Source organism: Saimiri boliviensis, chromosome 3 (assembly GCF_048565385.1).
Source record: "Saimiri boliviensis isolate mSaiBol1 chromosome 3, mSaiBol1.pri, whole genome shotgun sequence".
Classification (NCBI taxonomy): Eukaryota; Metazoa; Chordata; class Mammalia; order Primates; family Cebidae; genus Saimiri; species Saimiri boliviensis.
Window position 1 is genome coordinate 87,506,005 of NC_133451.1, and position 17,234 is coordinate 87,523,238.

At 35.4% G+C, this 17,234-nt stretch overlaps 1 protein-coding gene across 13 annotated transcripts in view; it reads left to right on the forward strand.

Moving 5' to 3' along the window:
- Positions 1-17,234, forward strand: part of PDLIM5 (PDZ and LIM domain 5) — a 217,532-nt gene that overhangs the window by 138,434 nt on the left and 61,864 nt on the right. For 9 of the 13 annotated variants that reach the window (XM_074396453.1, XM_074396455.1, XM_074396456.1 and 6 more), the window contains 3 exons: positions 13,393-13,512; positions 15,598-15,663; positions 16,447-16,578. The exons of the other annotated variants lie outside the window; for them this stretch is intronic. In XM_074396453.1, coding sequence (XP_074252554.1) covers positions 13,393-13,512; positions 15,598-15,663; positions 16,447-16,578 — 318 coding nt within the window. The remainder of the gene's footprint in view (positions 1-13,392; positions 13,513-15,597; positions 15,664-16,446; positions 16,579-17,234) is intronic. 13 annotated transcript variants of the gene reach the window in all.

Sequence of the window (17,234 nt, forward strand, 5' to 3'; positions counted from 1 at the left end):
TTGGGTTAGGATCCCACCCTTATGACCTCATTTAACCTTAATTACCTCTTTAAAGGACCTATCTCCAAATGGTCATATTGGGAGTTAGGGCTTCCACATATGAATACTGGAGGAATACAGTTTGGTCCATAATATACACCAACTGTCTTTGTATACTAATCCTCATTTTGATAGATTATCATTTAAGAAAAAGTTATTCTTAAGTAGAATCATTGACTTGGACCCAATTTGGAAGTATTGTTGTCATCTCTCTTATGGTGCTTTCTTTTTTCCTTTGGATGACAGGTACCTGTCTCCATGTTCTCTTTCCTCAACTAGAATATAAGCTCTTTAAATACAAGAATTTTAGTATCCCACCACGTTTGGTACTAAGAGTTACTAATGGCATATTTCTCCAATTCTCTAATAGTTGAATTTTAGGGAAATTGTTTACAGTATGGAACACACAATGTCTAATGCAATATAAGTTCAACTTAAATATCAAGACATTAAAATAGCAAAACATTAATACCTGTGTTGAAAGTAAAGTGAAACCATACCTAAGTCACTTGAAAGGGGAATTGTACTTTGTTGGAGTAATCTAATTGCCAAAAGTTGACACTTTTATCTTGATATTTTGTTTGTTAATTAGTTGTAAAAGACTTTTTTTTTTCATTAAGTGAACATTTGTTTTTTAATGTCTTCCTTTGTGTTTTTGGTGTGTTTCAACATGAAGAGCATGGTGATTCCCATGAGGAGAGAATAACTATTTTAGAAATAGGCATATGAGATGCTTAGTTAGTGCTCTGAATAGAAATACTAGTAGAGAAAATTTTTATCATTAATAAGGAAATGTTTAAATTTAAGAATCTAAACTACAACATTGATTTAAAAGAGGCAAGAGCCGTCTTATCAATAATATATTAATAATAGAATGTTATTAATAATATGTGGCCTACCAGAATAGAGAATTATGGAAGCCCATAGAAAATTTTATTCAAAGATAATTATGTTACACACACACACACTCATGTTTATGCTGAAAAATATTGTCAAAGTGTAATTTCAGTTAAAGAATGTTTTTCTTGATCTCACCATGTTCTCATTTACTACTATTGTAATAGTAATATCAATCTATGTAGTTTAAAATTTTTAATGCTACAAAGTAGCATTTTATTTTAGTAAAAGGATATCTAAAATAATGATTAAAACATATTTTGATCAGTCTTTGTCTCCCTTGCTTAAAGAATGATGGGTTCTGATTTTTCACATATTTGTTACGGTTGTATTTGTTCTCATACTGCTATAAAGAACTACCCGAGACTGGATTATTTATGAAGAAAAGAGGTTTAATTGACTCACAGTTCTGTATACTTACAGGAATCATGGGTGGGAGGCCTCAGGAAACTTACAATCATGGTGGAAGGTGAAGGAGAAGCTGGTACATCTTCCCAGTGGCGGAGCAGGAGAGAGAGAGAGAGAGAGAGAGAGAGAGAGTGAGAGAGAGAGAGAGAGAAGGGGGAGGTGCCACACACTTTTAAATTACAAGAACTTGTGCGAACAAACTCACTGTCATGAGAACAGCATGGGAAAACCACCCCAATGATGCAGTCATCTCCTGCCAGGTCTCTCTCTCAATACGTGGGGATTACAATTGCACATGTGATTTGTGTGGAGACAGAGAGCCAAACCATATAAATGGTTAAGAATTATGTGGTATGAAATGGCTTCACCTATTGTCAAAGAATTCAAATTCTCTTTAGGAGAGGAGTGACTGCTTCTCTCTTTAGTAAAAAAAAAATTCAAAGTCAGGTTGCCAGTTACAATACACAAACTGAAACAGTTACATTGAGGAGGAAACCATCTTCTTATAGGCTATCCTCTAGCACCAAATAATGTCCACATTTTGACTGAAGGCCATTAGAATTGGATTTTAACACTGGAAGAATAAAGTTACTTCTTGAGGAGAAACCTATTGCTTTTGTATATTCATTGAAAATTTAGGAAGCATAAATTACATATTTCTGAACATACTGTTTTGTAAGTTTAAAAAAAAAACTTTGCTTGTTGGTATTCACTGACCCACACAAAATCGATTAATGAAGAAACAGTTTGCTGACCCATTCTGTGTCTTCATTATTGCTGTGTTTCACAAACATACTGGTCTTTTGTGACATACCCTTATTAAAACATGTTAGTTGAGTGTATTACTTAAAGCTGCTACTCTTCGTAAGCTATGCAGACAAAGCAAGAATTATTTCCTAGTCTGGTATTTGCTCGTATTTTCATGGTGTAAGAATTAGCGATTGGACTTGCCCCAAAATATAGAACACCAAGATACATTCCCACAAAATAATGTTTTCCAACTAAAAAATACCATGGGTCAAAAAATGGGTATACGATCAAGTAGTTTTTGTCTCTTCCAAAAGGTAGAATATTTGTAATTGATCTTTTATTTTCTGCTGGTTTATTATACTGTTTATGCAAATACTGGTTTTCTAACTACAATGTAAAGGTCGCCATCTATTGAACATAAGTAATTACTACACTTCAGTTTCTTGTGAGACTAACACTTAAAAATTACTGAGGCCAGAAACATCGTTCTTACGTATTTTCACACCCAAATTGTTTAATTATCTGTTTAATATGGGAAATGCCTGTTTTTTTAACCAAATTAAACTTGCACTATTAGCACTTATAAATATCTGTTATTTATAAAAGTCAGTGTTTGTAATATGCAAAATTGGCTTTCATAGTCCGAGAATATTCACCAAGTTCCTTAGAGGCAGAATTTTGTCAGACTAGTGACCATTCTCTTATGATGCTGTTAGAATAAGTTGTTTTCCATTTCACCTTTAGAGAAGTAAATTACACATTAAAATTATTGTATTGAATTAAACCAGAATTTTTTTTTAATTACCTTTGCTAAAACTCAGTATCAAAGAAGACTCCTGCACTTTAGCATTTTTTTTTTTTTACTTCAAAAGAAATCACAACTTTAAAAGTTAATTAGAAGCATTGCTAACAGGGGGTCCTCAAAATTATGGAGAGTTTAATTTCTATCTTTTGCTGCTATCCTATTTTATGTACTTCAATCACATTGAAGGTTTCAGAAGTCCAAGTTTTTCTACTTTTATATTATGTGAAGTTATGTTTATTAGAATGACATGATTTTATAAAAGAAAATCGAACCAATATATTACATAATATAGTATGAAGCATATGACAGATAAGACATCTTCATTTTCCTTTTTTAGTCAAATTAAAGAACTCTATGTACAAATTGCATTTACCTTAAAATTAGCCTCACATGTTCATGTATTCTCTTTTGTGTTTCTCCGTTTTTGTTTCTATTAAAGGGTATCGTTTGAATGCTACCCCTGTGTCCAACTCTGTAATAGGTGTTCATCTCGCAGATGCACCCAATTAATTACTCCCAGAGATTCTAAATTTATATCTTTGAGGAGAAGACTGTGTTAAAGCTAAGGTGACACCTGTTGCAGAATTTTCAAGTTAGTGATACACACTTATTTTGCCTCTTCACGTACTTTATCCTCATATGCTAGTAATTCATAAGAAGAAAAAAATTGAGAATAAATTTCTGCAAGATTTTAATGGCTTCAGGTAGCTGTATATCATTGGATAGACAATGAGTGAACTTGAAGCTTTAATACAGAGAAGGAACACTTAGACAAATTTGGTGGAATCAAGTTTAACCTTGGCTTACAGCAGTGGAATCACATACTTGATTGTTAAAATCAGCAAAGCGCTTAGCAGGGATGTTGGAGCAGTACCACATGTATGTTTTAAAAAATGTGCACGCATCAACAGTAAAACTAAAAATCCTTTATATTTGAAAGGTAAAATAATCAGATAGCATCCATTCAAGGGGTAAGTAAAAAACAGAAGTGATGTTGTCAAGGGTGATTATGAAACTAATAAATTCTCTGTGTTAAAAGACATAGCAAATAAAAATAACTGAAACCCAGAGGTAAATACTGAAACAGGTTTGGTTTATTTACATGTGGAGGGATTTGAAACCACAGATAGAAAGTAATTCTAAATGGTTCTCACTAGGCTCTTTTTCTTAATGATTTACAGCTCAGTTTATTTAGAGGATTTACAGATGAGATTCGCTAAGTACTATCCGTGTTTGTTTCAAATCCTGGATGGGAAAGAGTGGTAAGAGGAAAATACAGTACTGATTTTCAAAAGAAAAAAAAAATTAACTTCTAATCATAAACTAATTTGAACTTGAGGTCATCTGGAAACAAGTCTAGCAGGCATTCTGAGAAGCATGGCTAGTGAGCACTGAGAAGAGGGGGGCAGAATTTCCCAGACCCAGAATAAATTCTCAAGAAACAGATCGCATCCATCTTAACACATTTTGGATAGATTGGGGGAGATGTTAATTTTAACAGTTCATCAAAGAAATGCCCTTAAAATTCCTTTGAATTTAATAATAAAATGAGGTCGATAAGTATTGTGTTTTTAAATGCATAAAAGGTTGAAGACATTTAAACAAAGAATATTGTTTAAAGGATTAATCAGTGACTTGGATGAGGACATCCACAACTTGCTGCCCATATCTGTGAGAACCATGAAGCAGGGAGATATAGCATATGTGTTCAATAACCGTTAAGGTTGGCAAAACTAAATATTAAAGAAGTGGGAATTTTAAAAGAAAATAAACCCTGTAAGAGTTAGTCATGGAATATGGCTCCTAAAATGATAAGCAGTAGTTCTGTGCTGCACTAGTAAATCCCACCTGGTGGCATGTGATGCTAGTCCTTGGCATTAATCTCTGACAATTACATAGATAATCCCAGGAAAATCAACTGAAGACTCACTGAGACAATTAAGCTGTCTTTGAGTGAGAAGCAGTTATATGAGTAGTTGATACTGGGCTGGTTCTTTGACCTAAATCCAAGTGGGTCTTCTTTCCTAAACATTCTCCTTTAGTCTCAGGCCTCACTAATTAGCAGTGGTCCCTGCTCATGTTTAGCATATATTATATATATAACAAATACATCCAATTAAGTATGAGGTACTTAATTGTACTCGTTTCTAGGAAAATGAAGGTGCTATTATGAACTTAGTCTAGTGGAGCAGACATGCAATGAAAAAGGAAAGTAAGGAAATAATATATTCTATAAAGTAATATAATGCAACATGATGAATATAATGAGGGCAAGGGAAGAGTAAGGTCATTAGACTCTACTTGGAGAAAAAGAAGGTATTTGAGCTCAAATGTGAATACCCTGAAGGAGTCAGTCATGTGGAAATGGAGGAGATATCCTCTCCAGGCAGAAGGAACAGCAAATGCAAAGTCCCTGACACAGGAATCAGTTTGGTGTGTTTAAGGAACTGAAAAAGAGCCATTATGAATGGAGCATAGTAAATAAGAGAGAGATTGATAAGAGATTACGTGAAGTAGTCAGGGGCCAGATTATTGTCTTGTAGGTTGTGTTAAGGAGTTTAGATTATTTTCCTAATTAAATGAGAGGCCCAACATAGGATGGTAGTCAGGAGAGTAACGTCTGATGTATATTTTTAACAGATCACCCTGAATGCTATGGAAAATTAATTGTAAGAGAGAAATAATGGAAGCAGGAGACTGTTACAAGTATTCCCCTAGTTCAGGCATCCAATATAGCAGCCATGGAGATGGAGAGCATTGGATGGGTTTGTATTCTAGTGGAAGAGCTGATAGTTGTATAGAAATATTGAAGTGGAGGGTAATGGAGAATGGAAAATTGGCTAGTGAGTGTGTAGCCACTTGGCTATTCTGCAATGCCAACAGGACACTCATAGCGGAGCGTGAGGTACTGTTGTGGCCTTCTCAAGACGTGTCCTCTCTAAGGATTCACTGTGGGTGGCTATTCAATGGTACACGTTCAGACAGATTCTTTTATATTTTCAAACAGGTAACTTCACTCAACACTATTTATTAAATAATACGTGCCTTTTGCATCTTTATCCTGAATCTGAAAAATACCTTTATCATTTATAAATTTCTAATGTTAGCATTATGTCAAAACTATGGCAGATTTTTGTCCCATATAAGAAGCTATTTCTAACTAGTTTAAATCTCTGAAGTCATGGATTGGAATGATCCAGTGAAGAAGCAGATGATGTAAAGTGAGAGGGCCTAAGGTTAGTGATAAGTGCCCTGCGGTTACTGAGGGAGTCAGGGCTTTATCAGGGAATTGCTCCAGGGGCTTTTAAGTTACCATTACACCTTAAAATATTCGTATTATATTTGCATTTTGTATAGATATAATATATGCCCATTCTTTGCCTGTCTTTAGATCATATAGAACATTTTCTATATAGAGATCAAAAAATACTCTAGATAACTAAAGAATTTGCAAAATATTAAGTACTGAACACTTAATAATGATAAAATCCATTATGGAGAACAGAAGAGAAATGTGTAAGAGTTAAGGCATAGTTTGAAAGACGTGAGAAAATGGAAAATATGACCAAAGAGCAAACTTTTCCCTTAATACAAATGTCTTAGTTAGTTCAAGCTGCTAGAACAAAAATATTGTGGACTGGGTGACATAAACCACAGTTATTTCTCATAGTTCTTGAGGCTGGGAAATCAAGATCAGGGCACCTGTAGATTGTCTGGAGGGACTGCTTCTTGGTTCATAGATGACGCCGTCTTGCCATGTCCTCACATGGTAGGAGAAAGGGAACTCCCTGAGTTGTCTCTTACAAGGGACCCCATTCATGACTGCTCTCTGCCTGTGTGACCTAATCATCTCTCAAAGGCCTCACCTCCTAATACCATCACATAGGGATTTAGGATTTTGACATAGAATTTGGGGTGGGTGGGGCACAAACATTCACTGTATAGCAACAAATAATAAATTCCAATGCCTTCAGCATTTTGTTTCCCTATGTTTTCCTTGCTTCAGTAAATGGGAAGCTATTCTAGAAAAATGATTTCTTTGAGTTAGTCCTTCTTTGCTCTTACAAAGAATAAACCTCATTTTGGGTAATATTTTTTTCATGTTTGATAATTTACTTCACAGCATTTTAGCCTCTAAGATCAAGTCTTCCTTGTCTGCCACATGCAAAGCAAAGAAACCTCTACTTGCTTATTTTTAAATTCTCAAGATGTCATCTATGTAATAGATGTAGAATTAGCAGGTTCAGGTAATATTTTTGGGCTGCTACGGAAACAAAGACCATTGAAAATCAACTAATAAATTTATAGCTTATGATTGAGAGTACCAGAAATTCCCACCTGAGATTTAGTTGATTTAATTTTGCAGAAGGGAGATCATAGTTACAAATGAGCAGACTCAATATCTTTATTGTCAGGAAGCCAGCAGAAGATACTTTTTTCATATGCCTAGCAGTTTCCTTGGCTAACATAAATAGTGAATCCCAAAAGGACAGAATCTGGCTATGACTGATATATTCTAGTTTCTGCCTCACAGTATTATGGCATAAAAGTTTGCTTTGTGGAAGTAGAATAACAAGGACAATTTATTGCCATTTTCCTCCTTTACCTTTTAATAAAATGTGTGTTTCAAGATTTGTGAATTTTTCCATTTATTGAAAACTCATCATGTATGTATGTAATAAGTCACTCTCTTTGATCATTTTATCAGATTTAAATGCAGATATAAGAAGCATTTACAATTTTAATTGAAGATGCTATTTTTAATGCTGTGAAAGAAAATGTTTGCATTATTTTTAAGATTTTAAAGGTTCGACTTTGTGACAGATTTCTTCTTAAATAGTTTGCATATAATTCCATCAAAATCTGAATAACCCAAATTAACATTTTGAGATTTTATTGCTGATAGAGAACTTTACCATTCTGCAGCCTGGTTTCTTTTTGAGATGGAGTTTCACTCTCTCATCCAGGCTGAAATCCAATGGTGGGATCTCGGCTCACTGCAGCCTCTGCCTCCCAGGTTCAAGTGATTCTCCTGCCTCAGCCTCTTGAGTAGCTGGGATTACAGGTGCCCACCACCATGCCCAGCTAATTTATATAAATATATTTTTAGTAGTGACAGGGTTTTGCCATGCTGGCCAGACGGGTCTTGAACTCCTTACCTAAGGTGATCCACCCACCTTGGCCTCCCAAAGTGCTGGGATTACAGGCATGAGCCACCATGCCAGGCCCCTGCACCCCTTTCTGTTCTCCTCATTCCACTGAAGTTATTCTAACCATGGGTGCCAGTATGGTAGCTCCAACATATACCAAAGTACTGGCTTTTTAGCTAATCACCAAGAATAATTTTAGTTCCAGCGTTGTAAGATTGCTGGAAGAATTAAATATGATGATACGTATTAAGCGATGAAAAAAATTTTGCTTTTATTAACAAATAATTTATGTGTAAGTTAAAAAATAAAGTGAAAGTAATAATATTATCATTAATGACCAAGAGCCTGAATTATGGAAGAACTTAATTTGTTCAAGACATTGGACAAGTAGTCTAATGTGACTGGAGTTTAGTGAATAAAGGGAAAATTGGTGTGGAAAGATACTTGAGAGGTTGATCATAACAGGTCACTTAGGGATTTGTAGAGCATGTTAGGCGTTTCAGATATTATCCTAACTGCAGTAGGAATTCATTGCAAGGTTTTAGTCACAAGAATGATTTGCTAAAATGTTTTTTATTGTTTTTTCTTAAGGCATGTGACCTACACTATACTATGCCAGATAACACGGGCTGGATAGGCAGGATTTGGCAAGAGAAGAAGCAAGAGAGCAGTTAGTTCTTAAATCCCTAGTATAAGTTAGTGCTTATCATAGTCTAGATGAGAGAGGGTGGTTGCAGAGATAGGGGACAGATGGATGGTATAATGAGAAAACTTGGGACTGTAGTGCCCCCCACAACTCCTCGCAAACTGTGAAGTTGCCTAAAGACCAAAGAACAACTCGGACAAGTCCAGCTTGCTGAGTAGGTGAATTTATTAGGACTTACATACAGGGCATTGCTGGACAGCAGCAGTATGGCTCCAAGAGATCCACACAACTCCCCATCTCTAGGCTACTTTTAACCTAATTTTCTGGCTCTTTGCTCCACACTCGCATGTGCGTGCCTGTGTGTGTGTGTCCAGGTCTGTGTGTACGTGTGTGCGTGATGGGACTTTTTTCCTTGGTATATTTCCAGCCATGCCTCAGGATGTTGGGTTCTCAGGGACACTGGCTCCTCAGCTAGGCACCATGGCCTTAGCTAACTGCCTGGCCCTCAAGGTTCAAACATTGGACATAACACTCTTAAGTAACCTGGTGGGGGACACGTCACACTGATGGGTTAAAAATATTAATTTGGAAGTAGAGTCATTGGGACATGGTGAAAGATGATTTGAGATAGAAGGATGTTATAGGTATTAATAACTAAAGAGCAATTCAGAATATGGGCTTCTGCTCATAGGAGAGAGCTGGGCTAGATATAAATTTGGACATTAGTATATAGGTGGTGTTAAAGCTACAGGAGAGAATAATGTCATTATACTAATGATAGTGGAGTACAGAGAAATAAAGCCTAGGACAGAGAACTCTCAGGAAATGGAATAGCCAGTGAAATAATACTAAAAACAGGCAGTTGTATAGGATTGAGGCACAGGTGACAGGAAAAGAGAAGCAGTAGTCAATCGAGCCAGACACTAAGTAAAATGAGGAATGTGTACAAAAAGACAAACATTGCATGATTTCACTGATAGTAGGTATCTAAAGTAATCATCTTCAGGCTGGGTGTGGTGGCTCACTCCTGTAATCCCAGCAGTTTGGGATGCCGAGGCAGGTGGATCACCAGAGGTCAGGAGTTGGAGATCAGCCTGGCTAACATGGTGAAACCCCGTCTCTACTAAATATACAAAATTAGCTGGGCATGGTGGCACATGACTGTAATCCCAGCTACTCGGGAGGCTGAGCCAGGAGAATCACTTGAACCCGGGAGGCAGAGGTTGCAGTGAGCTGGGATCACGTCACTGCATTCCAACCTGGAACACAGAGTGAGACTCTGTCTCCAAAAATAAAAGTAAAGTAGTCATCTTCATAGAAACAGTAGAATGGTGGTAGTTACCACAGGCTAGGGGGAGAGGGAAGGGGTAGTTGTTTAATGGTTTTAGAGTTTCAAATTTGCAGGATGAACAATTTCTGTAGATCTCTTTCACAGTAATGTGAACATACATTACACTAATGACTGTGCACTTGAAAATGGTTAAGATAGTAAGTTTCGTCTTATGTATTTTTAACCACAATTTTTAAAACGAGGAATGTAAATTGTCCATTGAGTTTAGCTACAAAAAATTCATCAGGGACCTTAGCAAGATATAGTTTCATAGAGTGCTGGGAGCTGGGGCCCAGCTGAGATGGTTGAAGACTGACAGTCAGTGAGTATACTGTTATTTCAGTCTGACTGTTAAGGGGAACAGGAAAATAGAAGGTAAAGATATAGTTGGTGGTTGTTTTTAAGAGAAACTACAGCATTTTAAAAGAGAACTCAAAGCCTCCAGTGAAGAAGGAGAGATGGATTAATTGAGGCCACTTAGATTAAGGAAGGAGATGGAGTACACCACATAAGAATGTTGCTATTGGGCAGTTGTCAGGACTAAGGGATAGAAAAAATTCTTCTTACTGGTCCTACAGGATGGTAAAGCTGGTAAGTTATTAGATGGACAACTCACACCTGATTTGCCAGACAGATTGCTCACAGGGGTCCACATTGAATAAGCGCAGAGATGGTACAAAGTCACAATGCATGACTCGCTCTATGTTCATTTATCCTGAGAAAAGCAAGCAAAAAGGGAAAGACTTTATCTGGGAAAGAGAAAGTCTTCATACCTCTCTCTGGTGAGAAATGAAAACTCATTTAAGCAGGACAATGCAGAAAATTTGGCTACTGCAGACATGCTATTAATCAGAGCTTCTTTCAACCTAAAAGGAATAAACATTAGGGAATGTCAGAATGAGAACAGATACTGATGTTTGTTCCATATTAAATGAGGTAGTTTAAGATTTTGTCTTAAGTCTAGTTTTTAGAGGTTGGCTAAGCAATGAAGAGATAATCAGTATGTGTAACACAGGGGAAACCTCCAAAGAGCATTTGCTTGGAAACTTGGAGATTACCTTCAAAGGTGTTTCATGACTTACATGGAATTTATTCTCAAGTGGCACTCAGATTTTTCCAGTCAACATATTTCATGGAGATGTTGGAAGACTCAGCTTCAGCTTCTCCCACTCACTCCCTTTTTTTTAAAATCTGTCCTGTGGTAATATATAGCTATGTTAATAATTTATAACCATATTTTCTTTTTTCCTGAAATAATTATAATGTTTTAATATTATAGAGGAGATTTTTTTAAAGGTATTTTGGAACACTAGTCATTTCTTTGGAGTTACCATGTGCCTCCTTAGGCAAAAAAATCTATTTAGTCAAAATTGTGACACAGTCTCTAGAAGGTGCAAATATGTTTCAATATATAAATATTATGAATTAGTCATTTGGAAAAAACAAATTTCAAGCATTTATTTCACAAATATTTGTTGATAACCTTATGGTAAGCACTTTGTTAATGTACACTTCATGTATATCAGTAACTATTTCTATCAGGGAGCTTCTTGTCTATGAGACTGGATTTAAACAAATGATGACACAAATTGTATAAAAATAATAAATTCTATGAGTTAAAAAGTACAGGCTGCTATGACAGCACATGACAACAGGGCAGCCTAAGGTGGTTTGGGGAATCAGGAAGGCCCTCTGGGAGGAGGTGACATTTAAACTGAGGCCAGAAGGGTGCTTAGGAATTATCCCAGTGAAAGTGTGGTAGAGCAATGGTTGTAGAAAGTGAAGAGTAGGAGACTGTGCAGAGGCCAGGAGGTGCGAAGAAGCAGGACCTATTTCAAAAAGAGATGGAAGGCTCCAGTGGACTGGAGAAGCCAAAGAGAGAGGACCAGCTTCATGACATAACACCGAAGAACAGGTAGCCCAAGATCACGTAGAGCAGTGCTAGAAGGTCTAAACAACAGGCATTATCAGATTTGTGTTTTTCAGAGTTCAATCTGGTAGCTCTATGGAGAAGTTATTCTCTAGGACAGGAGTCAGCAAATATTTTTCTGTAAAGGTCCAGATAAGAAATATACTAGGTTTTTGAGGTCATATGGTCTCTCACAATTAGTTCTCATATCATGTGAAAGTAACCATAGATATGAAGAATGAACCTGGCTACGTTCCAATAAAATTCCAATAAAACCTTATTTATGGATGCTGAAATTTGAATTTTATATAATTTTTGTGTGTCTTGAAATATTATTATATTGATTTTCTTAACCATTAATCATTTAAAAATATGAAAACTATTCTTAGCTCATAGGCCATACAAAGGCAGGCAGGGCCTGAATTTGGCCAGCAGGCCATGGTTTGCCGACCCATGTTACGGTTCTTGTATTTCTTATTCTCTAAAATTTTCTGCTCTACCTCTTAAATGATGTTTTAGTTCTATCATGACATTTTTCTTCAATTGTCTACGTTTTTTCAACACTCTGGTAAAGGTTTGACTAAAGTGAAATAAGAAACAGGACTGTAACCTCTCTTTTTCTATTTTTTTATCCATTTTTTAATCCATTTATATAACACGACTGACCATTCTATTTTTTTATTTACAGACTTTTAAAAAAATCTCTATTTTGTATTTTTCCTGTTTTATTTTTCTTCCCAAAGTTTTATACCTAGTGATTTCTTTTTATTTTTTAACTTAACATTGAGGTTTTCATGTTTTCTTTACCTGGTAGTAGTTCTAAAATTTAATTCTGGCATTCTAAATCAAAAATAGTACAGATACCAGAAAAACAAAGTCCTAAAATTGCATGCAACCATCTCTTGTAAGAGTAGATAAAATAGTTTGTTTACATCAAGATAAACAACATCCATATAATTTCAGATCTACAAACACAACATTCTGACTTGAAATTTTCGGTTGGTTGCTTATAGGGCACTTTATAGGCAGCCACTTCATAATATGCTGGAAAGCGTTACATAGTGGAAATAATACAGACAGACCTGGTCCAAATTCCACCTAACCGTTACTAGATGTATGGTATTTGGCAACTTAATTAACTTCTTGGAGCCTAAGTTTTTTTTAAAGCATTCAAAATACATAATGAATGGGAATTTCCACCTTCTTTTCCCCTGTAAGCGTAATATTTTATTACTTAGAAGTAGCCATGCTAAAGGATTTGGGGGGGAAACAGCCCATATTTTGTGGTGGTGGGGGTGTTTTTGTTTTAACCATTTGTAGATGTGAAGTAAAAAAAAACACCTAGTGTTCCCCAAATTGAACTAATATAGATTTAAAGGTTGGTATAGATGATAAATGTCTTTTGTGCTTTTCATTAATATTTCCTTTGCCTTATATATTTTACTTCTGAAAACTTAGGTTTGACAGTTCTCTGGAAGACCTACCTAAGAGTGGACTGCACCCACCTGCAACTCCTCAGGTGTTAACTATTGGTAGCCAAGTGGCCACACTTTCTAAAGTAGCAACTACTTATTCTAGGTAGACTTTTTCCTTCTTGGTGTTTTTAAAATTTCAAAGCTGGCAGTGAATTTAAATATACTAAACTGTTTGAAAAAGAAAAGGTGATTGTTGATTGCAGAACTGACATGATTAACATATAGACAAGAAAGCTTGGCACTCAACCTCAAAACACTACTTCTCACTGCTTTTATATTTATATTTATATATTTTTGATTAGTTTTAACTTCTAATATAGAATCAAGAAATCTCTTTTATTTATTCACTTTGTGATTTGGAAAATTAACTTGCTGGATTTGTCATGAGTCTCTTTTTCTGAATTAGAGCATTTGCCTCAAAGACAGATCAAGGTCATACACGATAGTTACCAGATGCCCAGACATATTCTAAAGATAGTCAGATAAGCAACTGCTTATGAGATGTTACTAGATTCTGGTGATACTAAATCCTTTTCTATTATTTGTGATACAATATGAAATTCATTACCATTTCCTTTTCTTCCTGAAGAATGAATTAGCTGATTTATTTTTAAGTGATTTTTTAAATAGACTTAAGTTTCCAGTTCTTATTATTCACCATTACTTCTCTAAATAGTAACCATTGCCTCAAAGATGCAGAGCAATTCAGAAACTCAAAAGTTGAATCACGTGGTAACTTGATTCTTCCCTTTGACATTCATGTTACCTACCCTGCCCTACCATTGATAGCATCTTTCTTTTCTCTTTCCAGAACCTGATGTTTTCTTTTCTAACCATTCACAACAGTTGTTAAAACTTAGCCATACAGTTTAATTTAATGGATAGACCTGGATAGACCCCCCCCCAAAAAAAATTTACTTAATTCTGTATAATTTTGAAAAAACAGCTTGCCACTGTTCCTTAATTTTTTTTCTAATGGTTTTTGTAAAGTTATAGCCTATGGAACTTGGAAGAATGACTTATTAAATTCTTCTGACAGGAAAAAGAGACTTATGTCCACCCTCGCAGTTTCAAATATCTAACCTCTCATTAACTGGGGCTTGAGTTTGCCAAATAATTGCTTTGCATTGGAGGTGGCCATTGTCACAAACTTCTGAAAAAAGTGGTCATGCTGTAGTGATAACACTCATTGATAACTTGCACCCACAAATAAAGCAGAGAGACGACAAGTTTCACACTATGCAGTTTAGACACTCTTTTTATTTTACTTAATAATCAATTTGAAAATCATTATAGTCTTAATGATAGTATGTTCATTCCTGTCCAGGCATTTAATCTTTTCTAAAAGGCCAAAAGAAAATTATTATTTTAAATAATAAATACTTATTACTTAGTTCTGAAGAAAAAATGCTATACCTGTATTTGAAAATCCTTACAGAACTAACTGATAATAGAAATACGGAACTCAGCAGAAAAGGTGATGTTTTGGTCATATTCACTGTAACATCTGTTTATTTTTGCAAAGGTACTTTCAGTCCTTAAATAGCTTTACTCTCAGTATTTTAAACAATTATCTCTTTTCATGTTCATGTATATTGCTGCTTCTCAATAGGCAGTCAGTTGTACCTGCTTCTCCTGAAAACATAAGTCTTATTGAAATGTTACACTGTCAGTGTATATCGTCTCTAAGGTAAAGCTCATTAGAGGCTTTTTGGAAAAAAAAAACACCACCACAAAGTTTTCTTTTTTCTATGCTTATAGAAATTCAGACTTCATGTTTAGATTTATTTTCTACTAAGTTGTTGGCAAGTCAGTCTTTAAATGTGTGATACAAGGTAATTTTAAATAGGAATAGAGTCAGTGAACTTAAATACAAGAATATTTGTATGTCAAAATCTGCTTTTTGGAGGATTATACACCAGCTTTTACCTCATAAGAGAAACCATAGCAACAGTAACTAAATGGCCTGAACTCCTATTACACTTCTTACACTTCACCCCTTTACAATGCCTGGATATTAATATGGAATGATTGCTCTCTTATATTTATCACGCTACCCTTTCTTACTTTCCTTTTTGTTCCTCTCTTGTTTTTCTTTCCCTCTTGTCAGTTTAAGCTGCTCCACAGGAAGTGTGGAAGATTCTTTTGAAGGTTTTCTAAACTTTTCTACCTTCTTTTCTCCTGCTAGATACAGTGCTGCAGTTCTGAGCAGGGCAGCTGCTACTGTGTCCGCTGTTATTGCTGCAAAAACCAGGTAGAACTACACGTGCAGCATCTGTCTGATGTGATCCCAGTGCTCTTCACTGTCTTACAAGTCACCTCATAGAAAACATACCCATTTGAAGCAATCATAGCTCTATTATGAGCTCTTAATTGTATAGTGGATATTTTATCTAGATTGTGGATAAATGTCACAGTATTTGTTACTAATGTTTTTTCTTAAAAAATCACCTTTTGGTCTCTCTCCATTGCTGCCGTTTATGTATGACATTTCTCAGTTGCGTGGATTATTACATGTTGTGTGCTAATTGGCACTTGGGTTTTTATAATTTTCAGGTTTTATATTTGAAACAATAAAGTATTAGTGAGTATTTTAAGTTTCTATTGATTTTATCTTCTCCCACAACCTTTAAAGGGTGATCTGAAGACCACTCTCTGAAATAGCCCTTTTCCCCTAAAAGAAATAAAATTGCTTCCTTTTCTAAAAAGAATAAAATGTTTTATTTTCGTGACTCGGGGGTTTTAGATAATTTCTGTAGTCCTTAGAGCTTCAAATACTTTCTAACTGATGGCTTTGACCATTTTGGTGAAAATCTAATCAAGGTTATATTAATGAGTAAAGTGATAGAATAAACTCTTGGTGCTTCTTTTTACCTTCTTTGATCCTCCTTTGCTGCTTTGTGCTTCTCCTCCTTCTTCTTTCTCCCCCAACCCTCCCTCTCTCAAAGGAAATGTTTCAAATCACAGACCTTAAAAACTACTATCTGCTATTGGTAGTGTGAATTTTGACTTAAAACTCTTTCCAAATGCTTACCAGGCTCTACACTCCTGAAAGATACCACTCAATCCTGGATGCACTTTGCATCAGCCCTGTCTCCAAGCCTTTAGCTTTTTCCTATCTGCAGTCCTCAAGGAAATCGACTGGCTCTATCCATGTTAGGAAAACAAGGTACTGTGGGAGCAGATATGGCAAGTGTGGTTTGCTGTTAAGGAGATTGCTTTCTGTCTCACTTCACCACTGTATTAACAGGCCAGGTGAGAAGACCTTAGAGCTCTAGGGATTTGTGCCCAATTTTGAATTAACTGTAATTTCAATGCCATGCTAATGCACAAGCACAGTATGTCCTATTAACTCACCTTTTAACCTTTTGTGACATCTTTCATTAGCATACTTGATGTTCGGTGTGAAATTTTGAGTAATTGTACAATTATTTAAATTGCAGTAGAATTTCTGTCTTTTATTGCATGGATATAGCTATATTAGAATACTCAAATGTTTGATATACCTTTTGAAAAAATGAAAAAGAATTATCAATTTTGATTGGCTATATATTATAGTCCTTAAATATGAAAGTTTTGCTTGGAAAAGCAACTTAATTTTCACTGTATTTGAGAAATGCTAAACACAAACATAGATTTTTCTCCTAAGCTTAATGATGAAGCCAGAAATTTTTAGGCATAATACAAAAAATAAAAATATCGCAGGTGTTTACTAAACATAAAATCACAAGGAAATAACTGTATACAATGATTTTTGACAGAACATAAAATCAGTGGCAAAGTGTACAACATAGTGAAAACCTGATATAACTAGACTGTATATTG